We start from the raw sequence: 26,607 nt of genomic DNA on the forward strand, positions 1-26,607 counted from the left end.
AGTTTTGCATGACTGCTGTGAAGTGAACACATTAGCCTGTAGCTTGACAGGTGTTTTCTTCAGCCCGCGCCAGCAGACCGTTCATCACGTCTGTCTTTGTCGTGTGAATAGACTGTAGGTGTGAAATCCTGCACACTGAGGCTGTGAGCATGTAGACGTGCCTCCAGAGCGGAGTGGTCGAGCGGGCCGGCCTGTGGGAGTGATGTCATCTGCCGGAAGAAGCGAAGTGGCAGACGATGCAGGTCGAGTGCAGCGCAGTGGGTTTCCCGTGAGCGGCGGACTGACAGCAGCGAAAACGAGAGTGTCAATCTGCTTTAGACCCGGCGGAGGGACAGGCAGCCGGAGAGAGGCTGCAGCCCGGCGGCACTGCAGCGCCTTCTCACTGATGGAGGAGGAACATGGTCCTTCATTCAGCGGCTACTGGCTGATACACCGCGGCTTCCATTTTCCATAGGAAAAAAAAAGAAAAACACACGGCTGGAGGAGAAACGACGAGCGCGAGCATGAATCCGGCGGAGCAGACGGTGACATGGCTCATCACGCTCGGGGTCTTGGAGTCACCCAAAAAGACGATATCGGACCCCGACGGGTTTCTGCAGAGCGCGCTGAAGGACGGGGTCGTGCTGTGCCGGTTACTGGAGCGCCTGCGCCCGGGCTCCACCGAGAAAGTAAGCGCCTCCGCTCCATCTTTCTCTGTCTCTCTCTCTCTCTCTCTCTCTCTCTCTCCCCCTCAGTATAATCTAACGCTTAGACAACACGAAGCGCCTGTGGTACATTGTCTCACATCTGGCCAGTGTGCTGGACCTTTTATGGGCTAATCCGCCTCACATTTGGTCCAGAACATTGACAGCGAACGGCGCGCTATATTAACGCTGTGTTACCAGCAGCGGCGGTGAAAACACACACACACACACACACACACACACACACACACACACACACACAGATCAGCCGCGTCCTGCAGGCCTGTATGTGCTTCTGTTTGCATTTCTGTTATGAAAAATAGGCCTCTGTGTGTGACCGCCAGGTAGGCCGGCTGGGCAACGATAGATTAACCTACATCATCCTGCCTAGTTATAGAAGACAAGCTGGAAAATCGCATTATCAACACCGCTGACATCTGTTTCTGATGATCGTGGTTATTTATCCCGCTTGAGGAAGAGAACCGTCGTTAAACTGCCAAACGACCGAAAAGGACGGGTGCAGCGAATCATTAAAAGCGCTTATTGTGGGTCGAGCTGTTTATGATCTGTGGGCTGGAAGTGGCGATATATTAAAAGCCGATCGCAGGTGTTTTGTGAGTGTTTGAAAGAGGCTGAATTGACACCTTATTAAGCGTGTGTATTGCTTATTAAGCGTGTGTCGCTCATCTGTTTAAGCACTACACTGCAGCACGAGAAGCACAAAGGAGCACTGAGACACCCGCGCGCAAACAGGGCTGATTCTGAAAATCTGGAGGCCCTATGTGATCTGCCCCCCCCTCACTTTTAGCAAAAAAGGGTTCCATATAGTGCTTAAGAAAGGTTCGTTGGTTCATAAGAATTTATTAGGAACACTTGTACCCCTACTCGTTTATGCAGATGTCTGTTCGACCAATCGTGTGGCAGCAGTGCAGTACATAAAATCATGCAGATATGGAACAGCAGCTTCGGGCAGTGCTCACATTAGCCACCAGAAATGGGGAAAATGTGATTTTGGCTGTGGCATGGTTGTTGATGCTAGATGAGCTGGTTTGAGTATTTCTTTTACTGCTGACCTCCTCAGCCTTTCATGCAAAACAGTCTCCAGAGTTTACTCAGAATGGTGCAATAAAGAAAAAACTTCCAGTGAGTGGCACTTCTGTGGACAGAAACAGCTTGTTGAAGGAGTCAACAGAGAATGGCCAGACTGGTTGAGAATGGACAGAAAAGCTATGGTAACTTGGATAATCACTCTGTACAACTGTGTTGAGCAGAAAAGCATCTCAGACTGGACAACACATCAAATCTTGAGCTGAATGGGCTACAAAAACAATGTCAGATTCCTCTTCTGTCAGCCAAGAACAGCTGCTGTGGGCACAGGCTCACCAAAACTGGACAGTTGAAGACTGGAAAAACGTAGCCTGGTCTGACGAATCTCGATTTCTGCTGAGGCACACAGATAGCAGGCCCAGAATTGGGCCAGGCTGGTGGAGGTGGTGTAATGGTGTGTGGAATGTTTTCTTGGCACACTTTGAGACTGTTAACATCAATCAATCATTGATTTAAAGCCATAGTTAATTTGAATATTGTTGCTGGGCATGTGCATCCCTTCATGGCCACAATTTACCTATCTTCTATTGGCAACTTTCAGCATGATAACGCACCATATCACAAAGCAAAAGTTTGTGTCAAACTGGCTTCATGAACATGACAATGACTTCAGTGTTCTTCAGTGGCCTTCACAGTCAGGACACTGGAATCCAATTTGAAATGTAGTGAAACAAGAGATTCACAGCATGAAAATTCACCTGAAAATCTGCAGGAATTGATGCAATCATGTCAACATAGAGCAGAATCTCAAAGGAACGTTTCCAATCTTGTAGATTCCTACCTAAAGTGAGGCCCTACCCAGTATTAGTGTACTGTTTCTGATAAAGGGTTCAGTGAGCGTATATAAAAGGTTCTAAGAATGGAAAATAATTAATACATCATACATTTTTATGAGGGAAAAATATAATAAATTCTAAAGTTTAAAAAAAACATTAGTGAACTATCTAATGAAGGAATAGAAAAAAGCCCACAAGAATATCACGTGCATAAATGTGTTTTTCTACACGTAAAATGCAAGAATGTTACAAATGTGTTATTGTGTGTGTGAAGGGTTATTATATAGATCAACTAAAGTGCCTATATAAAGCCTGATCTAAAACCTTTTACTTAATTTCTCCAAATGCAACTCTTCTACTACAGTGTGGGGCACAAGACTAATGGTTTCCATTGTTTACAAATAATGTAAAAATAAATAATCTGTCATGTTTACATCAACCCCCTCGCGACCCTGATGGAGAAGCAGCTTAGAAAATGGATGGATGGATGTTTACATCAAGAACTTTATCACTGTTAACTTATAATCGCTGCATTCAACTTTAGAAAGAAAACAGACTCCACTCTCTTTGTGTTTTCCTCCCTGCCAGAGCAGAGTGTAAAAAAAGCTTTTAGACTGAGTTATAAATTGTTATGATGGCAGACTCTGTAAGAAAAGAGCTCATTACTTTAATCTCACACTCCAGCTCATTTTGACTGCTTTTTTTACACTTCTGCTGACAGTTAGAAATGACAGTAACTACAGAAGAAAATTGTGCACAGCTCCTCTTTTACACTGTGACAGTTGTGCTTTGATTTGTGTTTGCTAACCAAGGAAACACTCAGAGATTGCCTTAATGAACATTAGCTCTCTATATAATGAATATTACCTTTTGCAAATTCGTAGACAGGACTCTGGAAACTGCTTCCTGACTAACCATCCTCCAACAGCCTCTAAATGATTCATACACTAAATGTTTTGTTTATATAGATTGTATAACAAATGGATTTCAGTGGCTTGATTTTCCTCCTTAATGAAAAAGAACTAATTACCAGATTTTTACTGGATTCCTATAAGAAATTATAGTAGATAAAAATACTATTGTTTACTACATGACACCCCAAATCTATAATGGATTAACGAGGCAGTAATACATGATTATGTGAAGGTATTATGTGATTATATGTAAGTATTATTATTTTTCATAAAGGTAAGCTGTTTTATTGAAGTCATCCTGAAGGATTACGATTGATAATACTTCGTTTTTTTAATTGGCTTGTTACTACAATCTACCACTACAATCTGAAAAAGTAAGTAACAGTGTTGTTTTGTGACAAATTGCTTTCTATAATGTACCTTAATTTGGAGAATAGGTGATCATTCCTAAATACAGACAGGGCAAATATGCAGGAATTTATACGAACACGTCAAAAAAATCTATATTTTCTGAGGACTACAGCCTATATAAATCTTCATCCACCATCTTATAGTCAATCATTTATCAAACCTTATCACAGTGAAGCCAAACAGGCACCAGCCACTGTCCTTAAACACAAGGTCCACACATCTCTCTAAAGAGATCCTGTGATCAAAGACAAACTATTTAACCACCCCTGTTGGTTGTAAACATGCTTGCTTGTCATAATAATCTCACAAGTGTTAAAGACTGTCGCCATGTCCGAACTGGTCCCTAATCACTTCCCTCTACACTCTGAAATCTGGTTCACTAATAGGGAACAGAAGCTAATCTGAAATCTGGTTCACTAATAGGGAACCATTTTCCTCACTAGGCTACGTCTTACAAGTTTGCTCTTTACTGTGCGACAGCAGGTTCAGTCACACCATCACTATGAACACCAGGCCGCTAGTCCACTACAACCGCTGAATCTGACTATATTATGGCTGTCGCCTATCCGCTAGTGTAGGATACATGGGCTGTACAGTACTAATTGCGTGGCATTTTTTGAGTCCACTGGAACGTCTGTAATGTTTTGGACACCGGTACAAAAAGAACTTTTGATTTATTTGGGTGTTTTTTGCTTTCTAGAGGACGCAGACTGGAAGCTGACCTGCACGCCAAGTACACATGAAGAGACCTCGAGGGCATTTGGTTACGGCTCCGGGGGGTGTATGACGTACTTGCGCGATGCATGTTGGGTATTGTAGTGAAAGACCACTGACGGACAAAGACAGGAAAACGATATAAATCCAAAATCCTGACGTCTGTTAGACTGAAGAGTCTGTGGGATTCAGACTCTCTGCGATACAGTTCAGGGCCTGACATAACATCACATTAAGTGCTTATTTAGGTCATTTAGCAGGCCGTTACATGCCTCTTTAACCGACCAGGCCAGTTTATAGACCGCTTACTGACCAGAGAAATCCTACCAGTGTTTTTATTTTGCCCGCCAGATCAGCGCTGCTCTGCTCCCACCTTTGGTCGTCATTTCCGGTCTCTGCTGCTCTCTCTTCCCGCAGTGTGTGTGTGTGTGTGTGTGTGTGTGTGTGTGTGTGTGTGTGTGTGTGTGTGTGTGTGTGTGTGTGTGTGTGTGTGTGTCGGGTTCAGGCTGAAGCTGCTGGTCGGGCTCTGGGCAGCTCGCCTCCTTACTCTCATGCCCAGTCAGTGTTCAGACCCCTCATTCCGCAGAAGCTGAAGAGGGAGAAAGGCTCGACCTCGCTTCCTCGCGCACTCACTCCCCTCGCTGTGTTGTTGTTGTTTCTCCCTCTCAGATTTTTCACGACCCCAGAAGCGACAGCGAGTGCCTGAGCAACATAAAGGAGTTTCTGAAGGGCTGCGCTGCGTTTCGTGTCGAGGTAAGCTGGTGCTCTTATATATATACATTAAAAACAACAACGCGGCGCCCAGGCCTGCTTTTTAAAACTTTAATAAGACAAACGGGCGAAGGGTGCTCTGTGGAAGAACAATTAACAAAGGAGACTTGAGGCTGACTGTAGGAGGCTCAACCGTCACGCTTAGCATGTCGCTGCGACAAACAACCACACAACTACAGTTTTACAACAGAATGGCTTATAACGTGTAGAGGTCGGATATTAAGTCATTACGAATTGGTGAAGCGCTCTTACGTTTTGTTAAGGCATGTTCACCTCACTGTTTTAATAATAAGTATTGTTATTGACGTTGATAGCGTCTTGGTCATGAACAGCCGTGCTTTGTTCATTCATGTGATGCTTTGTCCCTCTGGTACGGATTTGATATGATATGTAGACTCAATAGCAGCCTCCTCTAAAACCTGGCTTCTTCTGGTTTATCTGGTTCGCCATACTTCTGCTTCTGTGAGAGTGATTTGTCCTCAGATAAAGATATAATGCCTAAATCAGAGTATTGACGTCCCTGTCAACATGCTTACAAAAGCCCATTAACGGTGGCTCTCCAGAAAGGCTGCTTTCATGTCTTTCAGATTTTGCCTGTTGTTTGATAAAAGAGTTATTTTGTACTACCCCCAATACTCTTAAGTGATGACACACTATTAATAATAGTCTGCTGCAGACTTTGGCTGATGCACTTATGTTCACAGATGTGAACTAGCTGGACCTCCCCAATTTACTTAGGTAGAGTTTTGGGTAATTAGATACTGTAAAATATACCTGCTGTCTGTTATATGGAATCCTTTCCCAGTGTTTGTTGGGACGTAGCGCGCCTATAAATTTCATGGTGAAATTTACAAAGGGCCAGATTGGAGTGCACTGAATTATGCGCATTTATTATGGAGCCAGATGGTTTTGGATGAAGCCCAGCTATAGGAGGCAAGTGCACTGAGAAGAGTCTGTGATCACGTATGGGATGTCCTGTGCTAGCTGTGTAATGACCACAAAAGCAGGTGGTGAATTTATTTTTTTGTTTGCTTTCAGCAGATACACTTTGAATCCCTTTTATGAAAATGAAGGCTTCATGAAGCTTGATGGCTTGCATAGTTTTTTTTTTTTTGATATCGCAGGCATCTCTTTGTTTTTTCTGCCTTCTCTTAATGAGCAAGTTTTAGTCACAGACTCTGCAAATGTATATTTAGCTGAGGCCCATTGATTCTGATTGTGCCTCCTCTGTGTAGCTGCTACAATTTTAACTGTGCAGTATGTGAGTAAGATACTGCAGTATTCTCCTCACATCCTACAGTAGAGAGCTCACAGAAAGATGCCCTGGCATTGCCCATGTCCAGCTGGGACATGCCTGCACAAGCCCCTCTTTGTCCGCTCTGAAGACCGTGTTTGAGGGGCTAGTGCATTGGGCTTTGCATGATTGCTGTTGTGTTAGATCCCAGCTGAGCACAGTTAACAGTCCAGCTAGTGAAAACTGCTGCTGCCTTCGCTACCATGGTCGGTTTACTCTGACGCAAAAAGCTTTTTAAACACTTGTTTCTGAGTTTATCCAAGATTATCTCTCTAAACACTTTACCATACCATAGTTCTGGATTCTCAGGTAAGGCATCTGGCATGGCTTGTTACTTTCTTTGTTCAATTTGGCCCTGACATTGCTCTGTACTGTTCACCCTACTTGCATATAACTTTGTCAGTCAGCATTTCAGTATTCTGTTTCTGTATATTGAACTCTTATGTTCATACACATGACTGTTTAAGCTCTAGTGCCAAAAGCTGCTTTTTCTCTGTAAAATTGTAATTTATCCAGGACAGCTTACTAATCTGCTCAAACAGCAGTTATTCCACTTTACAAACCTCCTAATGCAGAAACATGGAGCAAATGCATTTTAATTTTAACCCTCAGATATATCAACTGAGCTATCTGTTGAAGTCTATGTTGAAGCTAAATATTTTATCCAAGTTTATAGAATAACTAAATTTGTACTTTGCTGTTGCTTTCTGTTGCATTTTTCTTTTATTGGCTGCTTTCTGTAGTGCAGATTCAGATCAATTGATTATCTGATTTGGTGCAGTATATTTTTGAGTGATTTTGCTGGCCTGGATGACCACAGGAAGTTAACTTGGAAGCTAATGTAATTGTGTAACTGGGGCAACACCAATGAACACGCACAGAATAGCAGACACATTGGCTGGTAATGCAGACGTACATGTGTATGTGGACACACACACACACACACACACACACACACACACACACACACACACACACACACACACACACACAGCTCACTTGTTCGCCCCAGGCATATCTGTAATCAGAGCGGAAAGTAAAAGGGAAGTGCTCTGGCACTTGTCCATGGTAATCACTGCCCTTTATAAACTAGTCATTATTTTCCATCTAATCAACTGTCAATACTGGCAAAAGAACCAAAATATTAGATTTTTCCTTTATAAGCAATGGGAAATCGAGCATAACTTCTAGCTTTACAAACCCAGGTTTGTGATTGGACAATGAAATCTGAAATAGTTCTTATTGGGTTATTATTTTGTACATGAAGGGCCTGTAATGCAGGAAATGTTGTTACTGAAATTTAAAATGTCAACGACTGACTCCTAGCAGCTGGTTGCTAGTTAAACTGACAAAAGTGACTGGTGACTGGACTGGTGACTGGAGCCTAACCAGCTTGGCTCTGGAGTATGATATGAATGTGACATAGTGAAATTACACTGCTGGTAAGAGCGCTGAAATAGCCACAGCAGACAGTGAGTGGGCTGGCTGGTATATGATGAAACTACCTAGTATGTGTAAAGTCTACATCCCACATTGTGCTCATACACCTCTGTAAAATAGAATTCTTATTGTGTTGTGTATTGTTTTCTTTCAGATGGATTAGTTTTGTCTTGTTGAATTGTGTTTAGTTTGAATATTCCACAATGCTGTGCAAAAGTCAGAGACTCTTCATTTCTTTCATTTCTAGTCAAAACAGCCACAGAAGTACAGGTTGTTTATTTTTCAGCATCAGGGAAGAAACAGAAAACGTCCATTTAACAGAAAATTACACAGAAGCAAGAAATGTGCAGTGTTTTTGTTTCCACCTTTTGTCTTATTACAGCTTCATTGAGAAGACTTGCTTTCAGTTTTTCAGTAAAATCTGCAGGGATATTTTTCCACACTTCCAATATCATTCTTACAATTTGGTTGCATTTTTTTGCTTCTCACAATCCAAGCAGTCTCAGTAATCCCCTAGGATGGTCAGTTCATTGTTCTGAGTACACAAGCAGCTTGTTGGTTTTGCTTGTTTTTGTCTATTTCCTTTTTTCAGTAACGGCTTCTTGACAGCTACACATTGTTTAAGACCCATATTCTTGAGTTGGACAGGAACCCTTGTGGATTACTGAAGTAAGAGTGGAGCATGATTTTCCCCTCTTTCTCAAAGTAGTAGTATTGTTTTTTCTGGCAGTGACAGTTTTGACGATCCACCAGGTGTGTTAGGAGTCTTGTTTGCTCTATTTCTTGTAATTTTTTAAACTATGGGAGTTTTTCTGAAAACTACCGGTTTCAGAAACTCCTGCTTTTTCATGTATTTTACTCTGACTTTCCTCTTCTGTACAGAAACGCATGATCTTAAATCTAATCTCCTCAGAAGGATCTCCCAAATATAGCAATAACTTATTAGAATATAATAACCTGGCTATTTTGACTAAAAATGAAATAAATAGGGGGGTTGACCTCTGTTTGAACTTTTGCACAGTACTATGTATGACTTGAATTCAGTATACTATTTGTGGACGTGATGTGAATGTTTTGTAAGAAGTTTAAAAGACTCATATTAATGCAGATTTGTTTCTCCCTTCTCTCTAGCCTTTTGAGCCCACTGACCTGCTCCAAGGCCAGAATTTTAGCAAAGTCCTCACAACACTGGTTGCACTGAACAAAGTGACTGCAGGTGAGCTATGTAGAGAAATGCAGGATAGTTAAACATTTTTCAAGGATGGGGAACTTCTACTATTTAAATATTTATTGACCCGCTGGCTACTGAAAGGAACTGTCAGATGTTAGCAGTGTGAACTTTGCTGGCAGGTTGACTGCGCACTAACATCACAGGCATCCTGTTGCTAGAAACCACCTGAGTAACTTTAACTGTTATTTTAATATATAGCTTATTTGAACTGTTAGTAAGTACTTAACCTTTGCTATTTAACTTTTAATAATTTTAGAGAATTATGATGTACTGTTGAATAAGTGTTTTATTTTCTACATGGTACATGGTGCTCTAGTCAGCAGCTTTTTCTATGTCTGACTCTCTCTTGTTTGCTCGCACCGGTAAAGATATCGGCGTTGGCAGTGACTCTGTATGCACGCGCCACTCTTCTGCCCACCGCATCAAGTCTTTCGAATCCCTGGTGTCCCAGACCTCACTGGGCCGATCATCTAAACTGCTCCATAACCAGTTCCGAAGCCTGGTGGGTAGCAGAAGTCAGGATAAAGCTTTGATATCATTATCAGTAGAACTGCATCTTAAAACAACTTTACACTTTGTGTTAAAGGTAACAGTCATTCAAATTTATAGAGCAGTCTTATTAGAAATTGCTGGATGGCTTGAAGTCCAGTTAGATATGAGAGGGATGATACCTGATGGTCCATATGCCTAGGGTTTGTTTATAAGAGCACAAATGTTAAAGTTGGTCTGTCTTTTGCTTTAGGATATGACCGAGAACAGTAACGCCCAGTTGGTGGTGAAAGCTCGCTTCAACTTCCAGCAGACCAATGAGGATGAGCTCTCCTTCAACAAGGGTGACATCATTAATGTCACCCGCATGGAGGAGGGTGGATGGTGGGAGGGTTCCCTCAATGGAAAGACAGGATGGTTTCCAAGCAACTACGTCAGAGAGGTCAAAGGTTGTGGTAAGTGTCAGTCTTGTGAAAACAGCCTAAATGCTTTTTTTTCTTTAACAGAATTGTATAATTCTGGAACTAGAACACGTAGGTGACTGTTGATTTGCTTAGATACATTTTGAACTCACTTTGAAGACCTGATTGTATTCTATTGCTTAATCACAGACAAACAAGTCTCTCCCAAATCTGGAACACTTAAAAGTCCCCCGAAAGGCTTTGATACAACTGCTCTCAGCAAGACATACTACAACCTGGTGAGAATGGTTTCTTTTATTACTTGCAAACTTTCACAACTAATTCTGTTAATATTTAAATTTTATTTTTAGTTTTCATGAAAGTTTAATTTGCAGCTGATTTAATATAATTATATTGGTGAAAGAGGGGAATTGGGAATAATATAACCACCATAAATACAGGCTCTTCAAGAGCAGAGTTTGTGATATTTAGGTAGCTGACTGTTCTAATGGTGAAGTTTCACTTGCCTAAGGGCTTTGATGGGTATTTATGTAAGCTTGTCCTAGTTCTGTCTGGCTAAGATTTTTTCGTGGACATTTTAATGTCTGTCTCTGCTTCTGCTTATTGAAGAAAGAAAGTGCCAGCTCTTCACTTTGGGAGGTAGATATTAAATGAGTGTGATACTTATGACACCCACACACATATTATTTTTATATGTGTGTATATATATGTGTGTATATATATGTGTGTGTATATATATATATATATATATATATATATATATATATCATGCATACTGTTCCCTTCAGTACAACTCTAAGGTCTGCGCAGCATACTTTTCACTTATATCTGCACTTCTTACAGATTTATTATTGTTTGTGTGTTTATTACTAGAGTCTTTGTTGCTAAATGAGTCTGTATAATGTCTTGTGATTGTAATTTAAGTTGATGTCAGGCTAGACATGATGGGCTGCCATGACAAAACTGTTAGTATTTTGAATACATTTGAGTGTTTCTCAGTACATACGCAGTTTGGGTTATTTATAGCAGCAGTGACTTTTTAACTGTTAACCTCTTTCACAGTCTTTCAGCAGTGTGTGATAAAAGCTGATTTTTTTTTCATGTGCTCCTTTCAACAGCATAAGTTGCCGTACTGAGGCGATTCATGTCTGTCTGGTTATTACTTTCATTTTCTTGACTTTGCTGAGCTTTAAAATGGCATGAATTATTGTCAAAAATGCAAAAACACAAAAACACAGGTCACAAATTCAATACCATTCAAATATATTCACGTATTAAGATTAGGCATGACCACTCAGGTTGAAGTAAGGATTGTTTCAGTGATTACTACTTTTAACTACTTTTTCAATGAGGCACCAAACTGGGTAGCCAATCAGAACAGAGGCCTTTTACATATTATATTATTAGACTTAAAAGCACAGTACAAAGCATAAAGAGAGGTTGGAAATGTTTGTGTGGCATGAATTGCATCTAATTTTGTATCAGAAACCACATAAATATCATACAGTGCTTTGAAAAAGTATTCGCTTTATTACTTCTATTTTTGCTAATTTGTCACATTTAAATGTTTCAGATCATCCAGCTAATTTTAATGTAGTAGCAGGACACCACAAGTAATTACAAAATGCAGCTTTTAAATGATCATTCTATTGATTGAAAATAAAAATGAAATCAAAGCCTATGTCACCCATGTTAAAAAAAAACAAAAAAACCTAACAGCTGCTTGTGCCACCCTTGGCAGTAACAACTGCAGTCAGACGTTTGCAGTGATTTGTGATGAGTCTTTACATTGCTGTTGAGGAACTTTGGCCTACTGTTCTTTGCAGAATTGTCTTAATTTGGCTACATTGAAAAGTTTTTTCTTTGAACGTGTATTGCCTGTTTAAGGTCTTGCCACAGCATCTCAGTGAGATTCAAGTCAGGACTTTGACTTTGGCCAATCCAAAACCTTAATTTAGTTTTTTTTTTGAGCCATTCAGAGGTGGACTTGCTTCTGTGGTTTAGATCATTATTAAGCAGTGAACCACCACATGTGCACTAGGGGGCAGTGAGCACACTTGCCTGGCGCAGTGGGCAGCCCTATCTGCAGCACCCAGGGAGCAGTTGGGGGTTAGTTGCTTTGCTCTAGGGCACTTCAGTCACATACTGTCAGCTCAAGGTAACCTTCCGGTCACAGGGCTGGTTCACTAACTTAGAGCCCATGACTGCCCTCAATCCTGCTGCATAACTCAACTATACTTAGACTTTTGGTTATAAACTGCTGGGCAGACATTCTCCTTTAGGATTTTCTGATTGGAGCATAATTCATGGTTCCATCAATTATGACAAATTATCCTGATCCTGCAGAAGTAAAGCAGCTCCAGTCTGTCTTACTGCCACCCCATTTTTGCTAGTTGGTATGATGTTCTTATGGTGGAATGTGGTGTTAGCTTTACATTATACGTCTTCCAAGAAGTTCCACCTTTGACTCATTAGTCCACCGAATATTATCCCAAAAGTCCTGGAGGTCATCTAGATGTTTTCTGGTAAATGCAAGACAAGCCTTTATGTTCTTTTTGGTCAGCAGTAGTTTGCACCTTGCAATTCTCCCATAGATTCCAGTTTCCCCTTCAGTGTCTTATTCTGGAATCATATGCATTGACCTTAACTGAGGCAAGTGAGGCCTGCAGTTCTTTATAGGTTTGTTTGTGTTCATTTGTGAAATTGGTGAAATTTTGGTAGGCTGGCCACTCTTAGGAGTGTGCCACTGTGCCAGGTTTTCTACATTTGTGAACAATGGCTCTTCCTATCTCCCTTTTAAGAGCTTCTAGGCTGCTTCACATTGCCGGATATGTTCTATTTAAGTTATGTTTAGATTCCATAGGTCTGGCAGTAGTCATGCCTGGGTCATCTAGATGTTTTGTGGCCTGGGTGTGGCCAGTGAAATTTAATCCAACAGTCAATAGAATTTGGTTGATTTAGTAGCTAAGGGAGGGGGGTGGGTGTTACTTTTTCACATAGGGCCAAGTAGGGCTGAACAGCATTTTTCCTTCAATAAATGAAATCATCATCATCATCTACTAACTGCATTTTGGGTTATCTTGGTCTATTATTAAAAGTAGTTTGATGGTCTCTTAACATTTCAAGTATGACAAATAAATATAATACACTGAGAAGGGGCAAATCATTTTTCACATCAGTGTAAGTGGACCTTGTCTAAGATATAAAATACAAAAAAAAGTGCTTTTTTTCTGTCCTTACGACAGGTGCTGCAGAACATTTTAGAAACAGAAACAGAGTACTCGAAGGATCTTCAGAATCTTCTGTCAATCTACCTGAGACCACTACAAAACACAGAGAAGTAAGCCATTCTATTATCCCTCATCACCTCCTTTTTGTGTCAGCTGTTTTAATGATCCCTCATATATATTGATAGAAATTGAATGCATACAGGATTTTATAATACCTTTTCTTATTGCCTATACTATGATCTGTATTTACATGTAATTAGATTGTGGAGGAGGCATTTGAATATTGTCTGAATTCACATGGCATGGTTTACATGACATTTTCTTCTCACAGTTGATTGTATGATGGCAGATGGCTGTTAATTAGAGCTTAGCTAGAGCAAACGCAAATAATAGATCTGCCATGTATATTACCGATCTTGTGTAATCCTGGATTATCTTGTTATAATTGGTTTACCCACAATTATTTCTCTCTCTCTCTCTCTCTCTCTCTCTTTCTCTTTCTCTTTCTTTCTCTTTCTCTTTTTCTCTTTCTCTTTTTCTTTCTCTCTCTTTTTTTTTTTTTTTTTTTCTTTTTTCATTCCTGCTGGGATTCCCTCATTCGACCTTAGACTTAGCCCTGCAGATATCAGTGTCATTCTGGGTAACCTGGAGGAAATCAGCACCTTCCAGCAAACCCTTGTCCAGTCACTGGAGGACTGCACCAAGTACGTGTTAATAATCAGCTTTTTAACATCCATTGATAATTTATGATTGAAGTGCTGAAACACTTGACTCAAATAAAGCTCAAATACAGTCATAAGTATAAGTTTGGGCACATCTAGTCAAATTACATGTTTTGTTAATTTTTGTAAGGGAAAAGAAGTTGGTACATCCTCTACAGGGAACACATTTCTGTATGTTTTAATGCACAATTACTGTTTATTTGCTGAATGTAATATAATGGAAAATAATAAAACACTATGTGGCAGGTTTCATATTTTGTTTTTCCCATTGTGTTAGACTCAGCAAATACATGGAAATTGTGCACTAAATTTTTCAGAAAAGCCCACATTTAAGTTTACTGTCTGTGGAGGATGTGTTAACTTATTCTTGCTTAGAAAATCATTAAAGGGTGTCATTTGACCAGGGATGTTCAAACTTTTCCATGCAACTGTATATGTTGTGCTAACGATTTGAGCTAAATGCATGTGATTCTGTATTGTGTTAAAAAGGCTAGCATTCTGAGAGCTTTGTTGTGCTTATACTGACCTCTACAGGAAAACGGTTCCAGTGGGTTTTGAATTCTGCTCTATCTGTATTGTATTTGACAACTGCATGTGGGTATGTAGGTCTAAATAGTCAGGACCACTGCAGTGAAGTTTGGGAAGAACAAGCATGTTCTTCTTGCAAATTAAATTATGTCAGAAATGAAGAATAAGGGCCTTGACTATCTTGTTACTTTGCTGAAGATGGTGGCAAGTTCCTTTACTGTTTAGCAGTGTTATTGTGTTGTCATTGTGTATGCACCGACATCTTGAACTCTTATGAAGACTATACTGACTTATATGTTCCTCTTCTCTCCATGTCTGACACAAGTGCCTAGCAATGTTTTAGTGAAACTTTGAGTGACAGAAGGAAATTGTGAGAATCGAGACCTAACCAGATGCTTTCTCTCTGTGTTCAGACTACCAGAGCTTCAGCAGAAAGTAGGAGGCTTCTTCCTGAATCTCATGCCCAAAATGAGAGCTCTGTATTTGGGTTATTGTTCCAACCATCCATCAGCTGTCAACATTCTGACTGATCACAGGTACAGTACTGCTGTCTGTGCTGCTTGTACAGTTCAGAACAGTATTAATTCTGTTAAATTAAACAGCATTTATTCTGTGTATCTGTTTCATAGTGAGGAACTAGGAGAGTTTATGGAGGGGAGAGGGGCAAGTTCTCCAGGCATCCTCACTCTGACTACAGGCCTTAGCAAACCTTTCATGAGACTAGATAAATACCCTACACTGCTGAAAGAGCTAGAGAGACACATGGAGGTAAGAAATAAACTTGGTACTCTATTACATCTTTATGATCATGATTGATCATCTTCATGATTGTGTATTCATTATTTATGTTGTAAGCATTAAAGTGGGTGCTATGGTATTCTTCGTTTGGTTCTCCACAGGAAGGTCACCCAGATCGGACAGAAATTCAGAAGTGTATGACAGCATTCAAGAATCTTTCTGTGAGTTAGAAATCGAAGTGGCTTCAATGCTACAGCTTTTACTGTGAACTCCTTGTTAGTATGCTAAGTAGTGCTCCCTGTATCTCTGCTCACACACTGCTGCCTTGGTGCTCTGCCTTGCCAGTCAGGTGTGGACCATTCCCATGGTAACCAGCCTGTTTTTCACACTGTGTTTCCATGGTTACAGGCCCAGTGTCAGGAGGTGCGGAAGCGTAAGGAGCTGGAGCTTCAGATTCTCACTGAGTCCATTAGGCTGTGGGAGGGGGAGGACATCAAGACTCTGGGCTCTGTGCTCTACATGAGTCAGGCCATGGTACAGAACCATGGCTGTGAGGTAAGACTGCACTATCACTGCCATACAGTTTTGCGAAATAGTCTCCAAAGCTACCCTTTGTATTGGTTATGTTGGCAGTAATTTGTGTTCATGAATTATGCATTCTCTTAAGTAGGGCTGGGATGATGAACAGTTTTGAAAAATCAATAAAGTGGGACAAAATTATCAATAAATGCTGATGTCTTTTTTAAAAAACCAAACCATAGATGTATTTCAATTGTGTTCATTATATCTATGACGATTTCCAGGTGACAAAGCCTTAAGGCTTCTGTTGTACGAGTGCAGCCATGAGTGCAGAATGTGCCATAATATGACTGCAACATGCCCCCACAATGCACCTGCGATATACACAGCTTTGTGATATACACACAAAGTGTGTGCAGCCCCTTCCATTAACAATGCTCTTTTGAAGTGCTGGGAAAAGATGCTGTGAAATAATGGAGTAGTCAACAAAAAGAGTTCATTCATGAAGAGATAGCGATCTTAATAAATAAAGATCTTTTCCATCCAAACATTCTAGAGAACTGGTCTAGTGACAGATGGTCTTTGCACTTTGTAGTCCTACAATTATAGACTGCAGTCCAGCTGTTTCTCTGCATATTTTATTAACCCCCTTTAATGCTGTTCTTCAGTGCTTAGGACCCCCAGAAGACCACCACTGAGCAGGTATTATTTGGAGGTGGAGTTATTCTTATCGCTGCAGTGACACTGACATGGTGGTGGCATGTTAGTGTGTGCTGTGCTGGTATGAGTGGATTGCTATCTACTCTGTGGTGGTCCTGAAGGGGTCCTGGCCATTGAAAACAGGGTGCACCTATATAGTAAGTGAAGCTGATAAAATGGACAATGAGTGTAGATACGACTGGTGTACGTAATGTCACTATTGAGTGTGTGTGTGTGTGTGTGTGTGTGTGTGTGTGTGTGTGTGTGTGTGTGTGTGTGTGTTCGTTCGTGCGCATGTCATTTCAGGTTAGTAATGTATGGAAAAAGTCTAATGGCAGTGATGAATGTTTTTTCAGGAGAGGAACGAACGTTATCTTATGCTCTTCCCACATGTTCTACTTATTCTCTCGGCTAGTCCAAGAATGAGTGGCTTTATCTACCAGGTCAGTAAATGAGCACCTTCAAAACATACTACATCAAGTTCAAATAAACCCCCCCCCATCCACTCATAGCCTTGCTATTCATCGTAGACATTAAAGGTCCTTGCTTGCTTTGTGTAAAGACAGAATGTCCTTTTTTTTCCCTTTTTTCTTTCCCTTTTTTTTCCTCAGGGCAAGCTACCTTTGAGTGGCATGACAGTAACTCCATTAGAGGACTGTGAAAGCCACAAAAATGCTTTTGAGCTCTCGGGTGAGAACACTGTTCTCTGCACTGTTTCTTTTATTTTAAATTAAGATAGCAGGGAGGTTTTTAATGTGTTTATGTGACTGAAATGAATGCAGGAACTGGGCTGGTTTGTTTAGTGTGTTTTATTCATCCTTGCAGGAAGCATGTTTGAAAGACTGCAGGTTGTCTGCTTTAACAAGCAGGATCAGCAGGATTGGCTGGAGCACCTGAACCGTCAGACCAAACACACCACCATGACCGCGCCCAGCATGAAGCCTCTCACAGTGCCCTGCCACACGGTGAGTGTTTGATTAGAGAACAAACTATTAAGGGGTCAGATGGTCTTTTTTTTTTTTTTTGGACTGCCCCGATTACCAAAAAACTTCCTCTAAGTCACTTGAAGCCAGCCACTGCACCTTTTGAACTGCCGCCATCATTAGCTTAACTTGCTTTGGGGAGAATGCTACCTGCCAGTTCTGTTACGTCAGCTAAGAGACTCCTGCTAGCATTGTGATGGGAGATGGCGGGTGTTATCCTGCCTACACAGAGAGCGAGGCCAGTTGTGCCTTCTTGGACTCCTGGCAACACATGGCTGTAGCATCACCAGGGATCGAACTTGCAATCTTTTGATGATCGGCCCAACGCTTAGACAGTTAGGCCACTCAGGATCCCTCCAGTTCAGTGGGTTATTTACTGAAACGTTTATGCACATGAACACTGGTGCATTATTGTTGTTTATATAAATTCCATGGAAACCAGGTAGGAGGAAAGAATTGATTTTGTATTTTTTTCCATCTCTGTTTCTAGCAGTATGTTAATATTTTCACTTATGTTGACTTTAAATGTAAGAATAAGTCTTTCTCCAAATCTGCTTAATCTCTTTCTTTGGGTTTTGATTTGGTATAACGAAATAATTTGCTATTAAGAATTATTATTCAAGAAGGTAGAATTTATTTTAACGAGTTTATATTTTTACAAAGTTATTTTATTTTGAAATACTAAGTTGAAGTATAATGAAATAAGTAATTATTTTGCTTTAATAATTAAAAAATTCAAGAAATTATGTGCTGCTGCCACAATCAGAGCAAAAAGAAAACTAACTAAGGCAGCCAAAAAGAGGAGAAGATTTTTACAGGTGTTAAATAGGACACATAAACACACAGTGCTAGGTTTCAGGTGAAACACATTTTGTCCAAAATAACCTATGTTTTGTATTGAATTTATCAAACAGTTGCTCCTGTGCTTAAGATAACAACATTTATTTCTCATTACTGTAATCCTCCAGCTCCCATCTCACCCTCTTACACCATCCAGACACGCAGAGAGCCGGGGACTGACTGTGGCTCCTGCCTACCACACCCTCCCCCACCCCTCCTCTCATGGAGCCCCACATAGCACCATGATGTGGGGTCCTCTGGAGCCGCCCAAAACCCAGAAGCCTTGGAGCCTTAGCTGCCTGCGACCTGCGCCTCCACTCAGACCATCAGCTGCACTTTGCTATAAAGAGGTCAGTGTATGTTCTGGAGTTGGAGTTGGACTCATGGAGTTATCTCAAACCACTGCACCTTTAAAAATTTCTTCAGATGAAGTAGGTGTGTTAGAGCAGGGTAAATACTCACATTTACAGGAAGAGTTCCTTCAGAAATTGGTTTGAAATCCACTGCCTTAAATAATCTTTTTTTATTCGTAGTCTCTCCCTCTCCCTCACACTCACCCACTTTCTCTATTTCTCTTACTGTTCTTGCAGGACCTCAGTAAAAGTCCTAAAAGTATGAAGAAGCTGCTACCGAAGCGGAAGCCTGAAAGGAAGCCGTCTGATGAGGAGTTTGCACTGAGGAAGAGTAAGTTTGCCTGTTTGCTGATGATAATGATAGTAAGAATTACTGTGGAGATGCTCCTCTAATGCTTTCTAACTGGAACAGGTACTGTAGCTTTGGAGGAAGATGCTCAGATCCTGAAAGTGATCGAAGCCTACTGTACGAGTGCCAAAACCAGACAGACTCTAAACTCAAGTAAGATTACTCACATGCTCTCTTATTAGATTTTCTTTCTATATGTCCCTAATGCTGCATAAACCTGGGTCTACTTGATCTTAACAGTGTCATTCTTTGGGCTGTGGTAACAATATCCTCTCTTTCTCTTTCCTCTTTACTCATTTTTGTTTTTTGCCATCATTCGTTTATGCACCATTAATCCCCTGCTCATTTATCTAATCCTCTTTTGGGTATTGTCATCACCGTGCATTCATGTGTACCTTTTCCATTTCCATAATACATTTCCATGATTTCTCCCACTTGGTTCTTGTTTTTTTTTTTTTTTCCCTGCCCTTTTTACTTATGGTTTATCACCCTGCAAACACACGCCCATGTCTTGTGGGGAAATCACCCACTGTTCATTCATGATTGGACTATCATCTCCTGCTGTGACCGGCCTGCTCTTCCCCTGAATCAGCATGGCAGGGTACTGACCTGATGCATAACCACGTGTTGGATCAGTCCAGTGTGGACTCTCTAGGTCGCCGCAGCAGCATTTCGCGGCCTGAGGCCACATCGGATCTATCAGAAGACTCGGACTATGACAGTATATGGACAGCCCATTCTTACAGGATGGGCTCCGTTACCCGTAAGAGCTGCAGCTCGTACATCTCCCACCAGAACTAAACCCCCCCACTCCCCCCCACTGCTATTTAACTTCTTAGTCATTCAGTTTATTTATTATTTTTTATTTATGTATTTATTTATATTTTCTATTTATTCTATTTATTTATATGTTTGTTCACATGCCTGTATTGAACCTCACTCCTTGCTCAGTTTTTTTCGTCCTTTTTGTGCACTTATCCAAAGCAGTTCCTTGTTGCCTTGACAACTTCAAGCCCTTTTTTGCCTGTGTTTTTAATGTCCCCTCATGTAATATTTGGGGAACATGCCTTTCTCTCCCTCTATGCTAACTAGTATTTCATCATTAAGAGTAATAAGAAGTCATTTGTGGATCTTTTGAAGCAATCTCAATTTCGTCCTGCTAGAAACTGTAAAATCTCAAACTTTGTAAATAATGTAGCATTGTCATTTATTTTAGATGTGAAGTATTATTGAAAATGGCTTTTACTTAGGACAAGCATCGGGCACAAAAAATCCATTTTCAGTGTTTAAAGGATGCAAGACAATAGAAGAGTTAAATGTCATGAAAAAAAGCTTTGGTGAAAAACTAGATCATGAGTTGTTACTTTGGACAGTATTAGTGAATTATTCTGTATCTCTGTCTTATATTTATGTATTTATTCTTAGGTTGTACAGAACATGCATTTTGAATTTATTTTGACATTAAAAGCTTATATATAACATGTATGTTTATATAAAGTGTCTACATATTGTATGAATGTCTGTCAAAAGTTGTTGAATTTAATGACAGTTCATGAATTCCTTTGAATGAGTTTAAATCAGGAATGTTGTTGGAACTGAAGGCTTCTTTGCAACTTATATGAGGCACCGTGAAAACCAGTAGTGTTTAAGTAAAGATGAACTTTTCCTCTTTTATGTATGAGGTGTTTATCAGGCAAAAGAGAAATCTGTCTTGCCAATTACAATGCTAGTACCTGAACAAGAAACAAGACTATAACTCTTCATGTTGTGTAGTATTCCTTGTGACCAAGTTCTATTCTGTGGTTAAACAAAAAATAGACAAGAAAACATGAACCAAATGGATGAACTTACTGCCCTTTTATCTGTTGTACTGTGCAGGTATTCCAGCTCTCTGTATAAATCAGAAGTCAGTGATGTTTACGTGGTTTGAAATAAAGATATTACTGCTGTGTTATATATAAATATAAATATAAATGCAGATCACACTCATTGTAATATACATTTTCAATAAATCTTGGCTTTGTTAGACTTTTTTTGTACAATATTTTGTCCTTTCTGGGGCAGTGCGTATGTAATAATTTAATGTGAATATGTAATGTTGATTTCTTTAAATATAATTTCTATCACCTGCCTTTTTGTTGCATCTGTAATTAGACTGTGCCGTTTTTCACGTAGGATCAAATAATGTAATGAACTTTTTTTGATCCTCTCTTTTATCGTGGATGTTCCCTCTCTGCATGACTAACGTGTCTCACTCCTGTCTCATGCACAGTTCTTTGGATGTCTGATCCACTCAAATCACTGTTTCTTAGCATCTTTGTCTCTAACTGATCTCACCAGTTAGTCCAACACATGGCGATGTGCAGAAACCAAACTGCAGGGCTTTGGCTTTTCTTTCGGAACAGGACCGCGGCGAGACACTGCTCCAGCGCTGATAGTGCCGGCCGAGGAGAAAATGATTGTGGAAGAGATGAAGAGCAATGGGCAGACAGTTATGGAGGAGAAGTAAGAATAAATAATTTATTTCTCACTTCTTCTTAAAACATATTCGACTGGTCAAGGTATACTATATCTTGTTGTAGGGTTTTTTTTAACATTCATGTATTGTGCAGTATATTTTTATGGTATGTTCTATTTAACTCATTGTAACTCATACAACAGGACTTTGGTAGATGTTGTTTATGCTCTGAGAGATGAAGTCCAAGAGCTTAAACAGGTAAGTGCTGTAAATATTTTCCTCAGTGGACTTTTCTGCCTCTCCCATACATTTTTAAATGTACATTAATCTCTCTGCATATATGTATCCATGTAGTCATATGATTTAATTTACAAACAGGACAATAAGAAAATGAAACGATCTCTTGAAGAGGAGCAGAGAGCTCGCAAAGACTTGGAGAGAATTGTACGGAAAGTTTTAAAGAATATGAATGACCCCTCCTGGGATGAGACCAATTTATGAGATCAGTATGACTTGTTTTTATGTCTGTACATGTTTCATTGTGTAACTGATTTTGAAAACGGATATGATGATTATTATTTTTTTTTTTAATGGCTTTGATTTCAAATATATGATTTATGGGGCTTGGTCAAGTTTCACATTCCTATAATATGACTCCCTGTTGTCTCTTCATTAAACCTCAGTGCGTTGCATGCTGCACCTTTCAGGTGCTGAGGTATGTGTGCCCCCTCATGCCTCATGCTTAATTATTTTTTTATATATTTATTTTTTTGATTACAGAAAGAAATCAATCTTATAATAGCATGAAGTCTCATCAGATTTATCATATACTTCAGCATTATTTATTTCTGAGAAAACTACCTATTAAAGCATTCCAATGTTGTGCTTTATTTTCATAACTGATCAATCAGTGATGTTGAACTGGATGTGTTAATGCATTTTTTGTGATTTCTCTTTAGTTTCTAATAGAAATTCAAGTTATTTCTAAATGGCAGAATTTACCAGTGATCCTTCTTAACATGATTTCAATATGATTTGATTGAATTAGCTGAAACACTTGTACTGTTGAATGAATACATAATAATTGATTGTTGAACTGTTGAATCATAGAATCATACAAATTTTAAGCTGAAATATTTTGAGTATTCTTTTTTTAACTACTGTAATTAATCTATAATTACCTTTTAAGAGACCACACAACCTCATGACTAACATGACCAAGCAATTTTACACTAGGAGAGAACTTATTAGGATAAAACTAAATAATAGGAGGTGAATTGTCCTCTCAGTCTTTAGATCTCCCTGGTGATGGTATAGTATGAAGCCTAATGGAATCATCCCTACTTCACTTTAGCTTCTGCAATGAAACAGAAGTCTTTGTATTTTACACTTCTGCATTGTTTTGATTGTGAATGTTTAATCAGAAATACTACATAAGGTACCACTGTTGTGCAGAAACATGTACATTGTGAATAGAAGAGAGATATGGACCTCGGCAATTGTTCTTTTCCTTTTTTTATCTACAAAATAAGCTGCAGTTTTACTCATAATGACTTATTCAGTTATATTTCAAAGCAAGTCTCATGTTGACAAGTATAGATATGAATCAAATGTCATTGAATAACAAACAAATCTTTGGTGACAGTTCTGTGAATATTTATGTTGACCTTACTTCAACTTGCCATATTTTAACATGTGGAAAACTCAATTTTGCCATGCTCTGTATATTGTCGTGTAGTTGCACTAGAGCGTTTAACAACAAGACAAATGCAAAATCCTTATTTATGGACTGATCGTTCTGTAAGTGCTCACTGAGGACTATGATATGCATCTGACTTGACTTACTTTCCTACAAGAATAACCTTTCAAAACTCAGAAGGTATTCATTAAGGACTCTTCTTGACCTCCAGATGGGTGCCCTTGTACGATGTTGCCAAAGTTACCATGAATTATGTAAATAAAGATATCTGCTTAGTCTCTTCTTTTGTGTGTTTTTTAGGGTTTTTAGAAGAATGTATTGCAGTCTAGAATCTTAGCAGCAAACTCCAGATGATCTACTTTGTCACTGCGTGAGCTGCAGGATGTCAAAATAAGGCCAAATTTTAAGCTGGGAAATATTCCAACTTTAGTTCCTGAAAGAGAGGCTGATGATGAGGATGACTTTGTGCCCTTGTCTTTCTTCCCCTTGCAGCAGTGCTGCATGAAGGTTGCGCATGCACCAGGACCTATTACAGTGACAAGGCAATCTAGGCCCTTTGTGGGCGATGATTCTACTTCATTGATTTACAATGGAAAGGATATAATTTTGCTGGTGTTGGCAAAAAGCTCAAATGTCAGCCTTTTCAGAATGCCAGCATTGCCTTGTTCGCGGATGAATAAGGAGAAAGTCACCTTTTGTCTCCCGTTAAATATTCCTGCATAAATACAAAGGGGCATAATGACCTCCAGATAAAAGGAAGCCCTGATTTATCCCAATTTATCCTTTAGCGTATAGATAAAACCCACAGATAAATGCCAGGCTGGCCTTTTCATTTTTGTGCACTTCTATTCTTTTCTCTGTTTTTTCTCTCCCCCCCCCCCAACCTTATTGAGTCTAGAAGACAGCAGCACTGCTTTCATTGGTGATGCTGACATTATGTAGAAGACAACTGTCTGCATCACCCATCGCTAAGAACCACTGAATATCATTGTGGAAAAAAACTGCAAACAATATGCGGACCCTTTGAACAACTGAACAATACAAATGATCTGCTCACATCCTTTTTTCTCAACATTGGATCATTTCCTATTCTACCGTAAATGGCACTGGTTTTTGGGGAGTTAGGGTCGAGTCGTCAGGGAAGTAGACAGTTTGGGACAAAGCTAATCACACCTGTAGAGTGTAATGGTCCTCTATTTGACTCCAAGTGTCAGGCCAGGTATTAATACCTCCTCCACTGTTACTGACAGTGAAGTATAATAGCTGTCTTTGAAGGCCGGAGTGAAAGGGACAGCAGGACTCTGTGGACATTGAATCAATTAGCTTTTGACCAACCTATACACACACTCATGCACACGCGCACACACTCCTCTAAGACCCTGTCTTTTCCTTTCTTCCCCTGGGTCTATTCAGTAGCCTGTGATCATTTAGATTTGACATGCATTGTGGCTGAGCTTGTCTCTCTCTTTCTCTTTTGCTCTCTCTCCCTCTTTTGCTACTGTCTGTCATTAATTTCCAGGCTTTACAATTTGCCAAAAAGAAAGAGAAAGGAGAGTGAGGGATGGATGGATGGATAAGAGCTCAGTGTCCTTTTGAAGGGGTTTGTTATTGCACAAAAAAACAGCCGCCCAATAATTTTTCGTCAATGTTTAACTCTAAAAGCTTTTCCCCGTCAGCTTTTGAAAAGAAGAGCAATAAAGCCCTATTGAAAAGGATTGAATAAAAACAGTCCTCTGGGGCTTTGACCGAAGGGCTTCTTTTCTTCTGCCTCTAATCAAATAGGAACTGAAATGAATTAGAGTTTTCTTATGAAAATAGCCTTTGTTGGCAGGGAGGCCAGTAATTCATAAACAATAAGCAGCGTCATTGTGTGCATAGTAATATATTCATGCTGTGGAGAGGCTAGAAGGCAGTGCTATGGCTGTGTGGATGAAGAGAGGGATGGATTGCCTCTGGACTCTTTAGAAACAGCCTCAGCTCAGTGAGCGCTTCTCTTCCTAGGAGCTTAGCCTTTCTTTCTCATCTTCTCTCTGTTGTATTTGTACCTTTTTGCTTTTCATTTTCTGCTTTCTCTTTTCTCTCTTTCAGTTTCCCTCTTCTGCTTTTTTCTTTCTTTTCCACCATTTTCTCACTTTTATCTCCTCCAGGTGTGTCTTTCGGATGTTACAGTGATTTTCTTGGGATGGTGAACCTTACTCTTTATCCTCCGCCCTCCTTTCCTCTCCCAGAGTCAGTGGATCTGTTCTTCACTCCAGTGGAAGTTAGACACAGTGCTGGATTTGGCTCTGCACTTGCTTTTCAATTTCTGTCTATCCTCCCTTGGGGAAACTAATGGACTAATAGGATCGTGCGGTTGGGGGCGAGTGACTGGTGAGCTGAGGGGCTATTTGATGTCTGTCATCACGGTGCAGGTGGAACATGAGGAAGGAGAGCATATGGGAGAAATCAAAGAAGGAAAGGTTTTTTTTTTTTTTTTTTTACCTCTGTGCCTCAATACCTGCAGGAAAAGGAGTCAAAGTTGGGGAGATGAAATTATGTTGCTGTACAAGAACTCGTGGAGGAACTACTAGACCATGAGCAACCAGCAGTCTTCTTCTTCAGCATCTCCAAAAAAAAAAAAAAAAAAAAGTGACCAAAATCTTTTGGCAAGTGTGCTGTTGCTCACAACTCAGCGCATTTTCTTACCCACAGCTTTTAATTAATCTGTTCTTTAGAGTGCAAATCTTTCTGATCACAGTGGATTTATCCTGCTACCTTGATGTCTCACTTTTTCCTGGAAACTTTTAAACTTCATTTATAAGGATCATCATCATCATCATCTACTCCTCAGTTATATCCAATGAGTTTTGGTGGTATTGTCTAAGCAGCTGACAGTAAGTACTATATAAGCTACAAGTTTAGGCTTCACAAGCAGTCCACTCTATAAGGAAGGAAAGAGCTCCTGAGAAAGATTTCCATGCTGGGAATAAGCTACTGTTTTAATAAAAAAAAACTGTTGGAGCAGTGATGTGTCACCAATAAATAAACAAGTAAGTCTGTTTCTTGTTGAATAGAGTCTGATTGGGAAATGCCCCGTTTTACAGCTGTTTATTGTAAAAGATCCATGTGCAAACACCTAATCACATACAAATACTCTTCTGCATGGTTTGTTTTTTGTTGGAATTGTTTATTTCTGTAAGAAATGTTCAATTAGAAATGCTTCAAAAGCACTTCAGAATGCCTGTGTTAATCAGATTA

The 26,607-nt window shown here is 39.9% G+C and overlaps 1 protein-coding gene across 2 annotated transcripts; it reads left to right on the plus strand.

The window, feature by feature from the left end:
• On the plus strand, positions 1-23,653 carry arhgef7a (Rho guanine nucleotide exchange factor (GEF) 7a). Of its 2 annotated transcripts, XM_037539071.1 has the most exons (22): positions 1-668; positions 5,275-5,358; positions 9,242-9,326; positions 9,710-9,843; positions 10,084-10,285; positions 10,442-10,530; positions 13,498-13,592; positions 14,091-14,186; positions 15,146-15,268; positions 15,362-15,500; positions 15,632-15,691; positions 15,879-16,025; positions 17,045-17,131; positions 17,300-17,378; positions 17,514-17,653; positions 18,640-18,861; positions 19,102-19,195; positions 19,277-19,366; positions 19,806-19,976; positions 21,619-21,718; positions 21,875-21,929; positions 22,050-23,653. In XM_037539071.1, the coding sequence occupies exons 1-22, from the start codon at positions 504-506 to the stop codon at positions 22,170-22,172; spliced, it is 2,580 nt and encodes an 859-aa protein (XP_037394968.1). In that variant the 5' UTR covers positions 1-503; the 3' UTR covers positions 22,173-23,653. The 2 variants fall into 2 exon arrangements, with proteins under 2 accessions (XP_037394968.1, XP_017560133.1); XM_017704644.2 differs by lacking the exon at positions 19,806-19,976 and having other exon boundaries at positions 504-668.
• Positions 23,654-26,607: the final 2,954 nt, after the last annotated feature.

The sequence above is a fragment of the Pygocentrus nattereri genome, chromosome 6, assembly GCF_015220715.1.
Source record: "Pygocentrus nattereri isolate fPygNat1 chromosome 6, fPygNat1.pri, whole genome shotgun sequence".
Lineage (NCBI taxonomy): Eukaryota > Metazoa > Chordata > Actinopteri > Characiformes > Serrasalmidae > Pygocentrus > Pygocentrus nattereri.

Excerpts from the sequence above, each read along its gene's own strand:
- arhgef7a (XM_037539071.1), top strand. The coding sequence starts at position 504 with ATGAATCCGGCGGAGCAGACGGTGACATGGCTCATCACGCTCGGGGTC. Across the intron at positions 14,187-15,145 it reads TCACTGGAGGACTGCACCAA|ACTACCAGAGCTTCAGCAGA; the intron begins GTACGTGTTAAT and ends CTCTGTGTTCAG. Across the intron at positions 21,930-22,049 it reads AAGTCCAAGAGCTTAAACAG|GACAATAAGAAAATGAAACG; the intron begins GTAAGTGCTGTA and ends ATTTACAAACAG.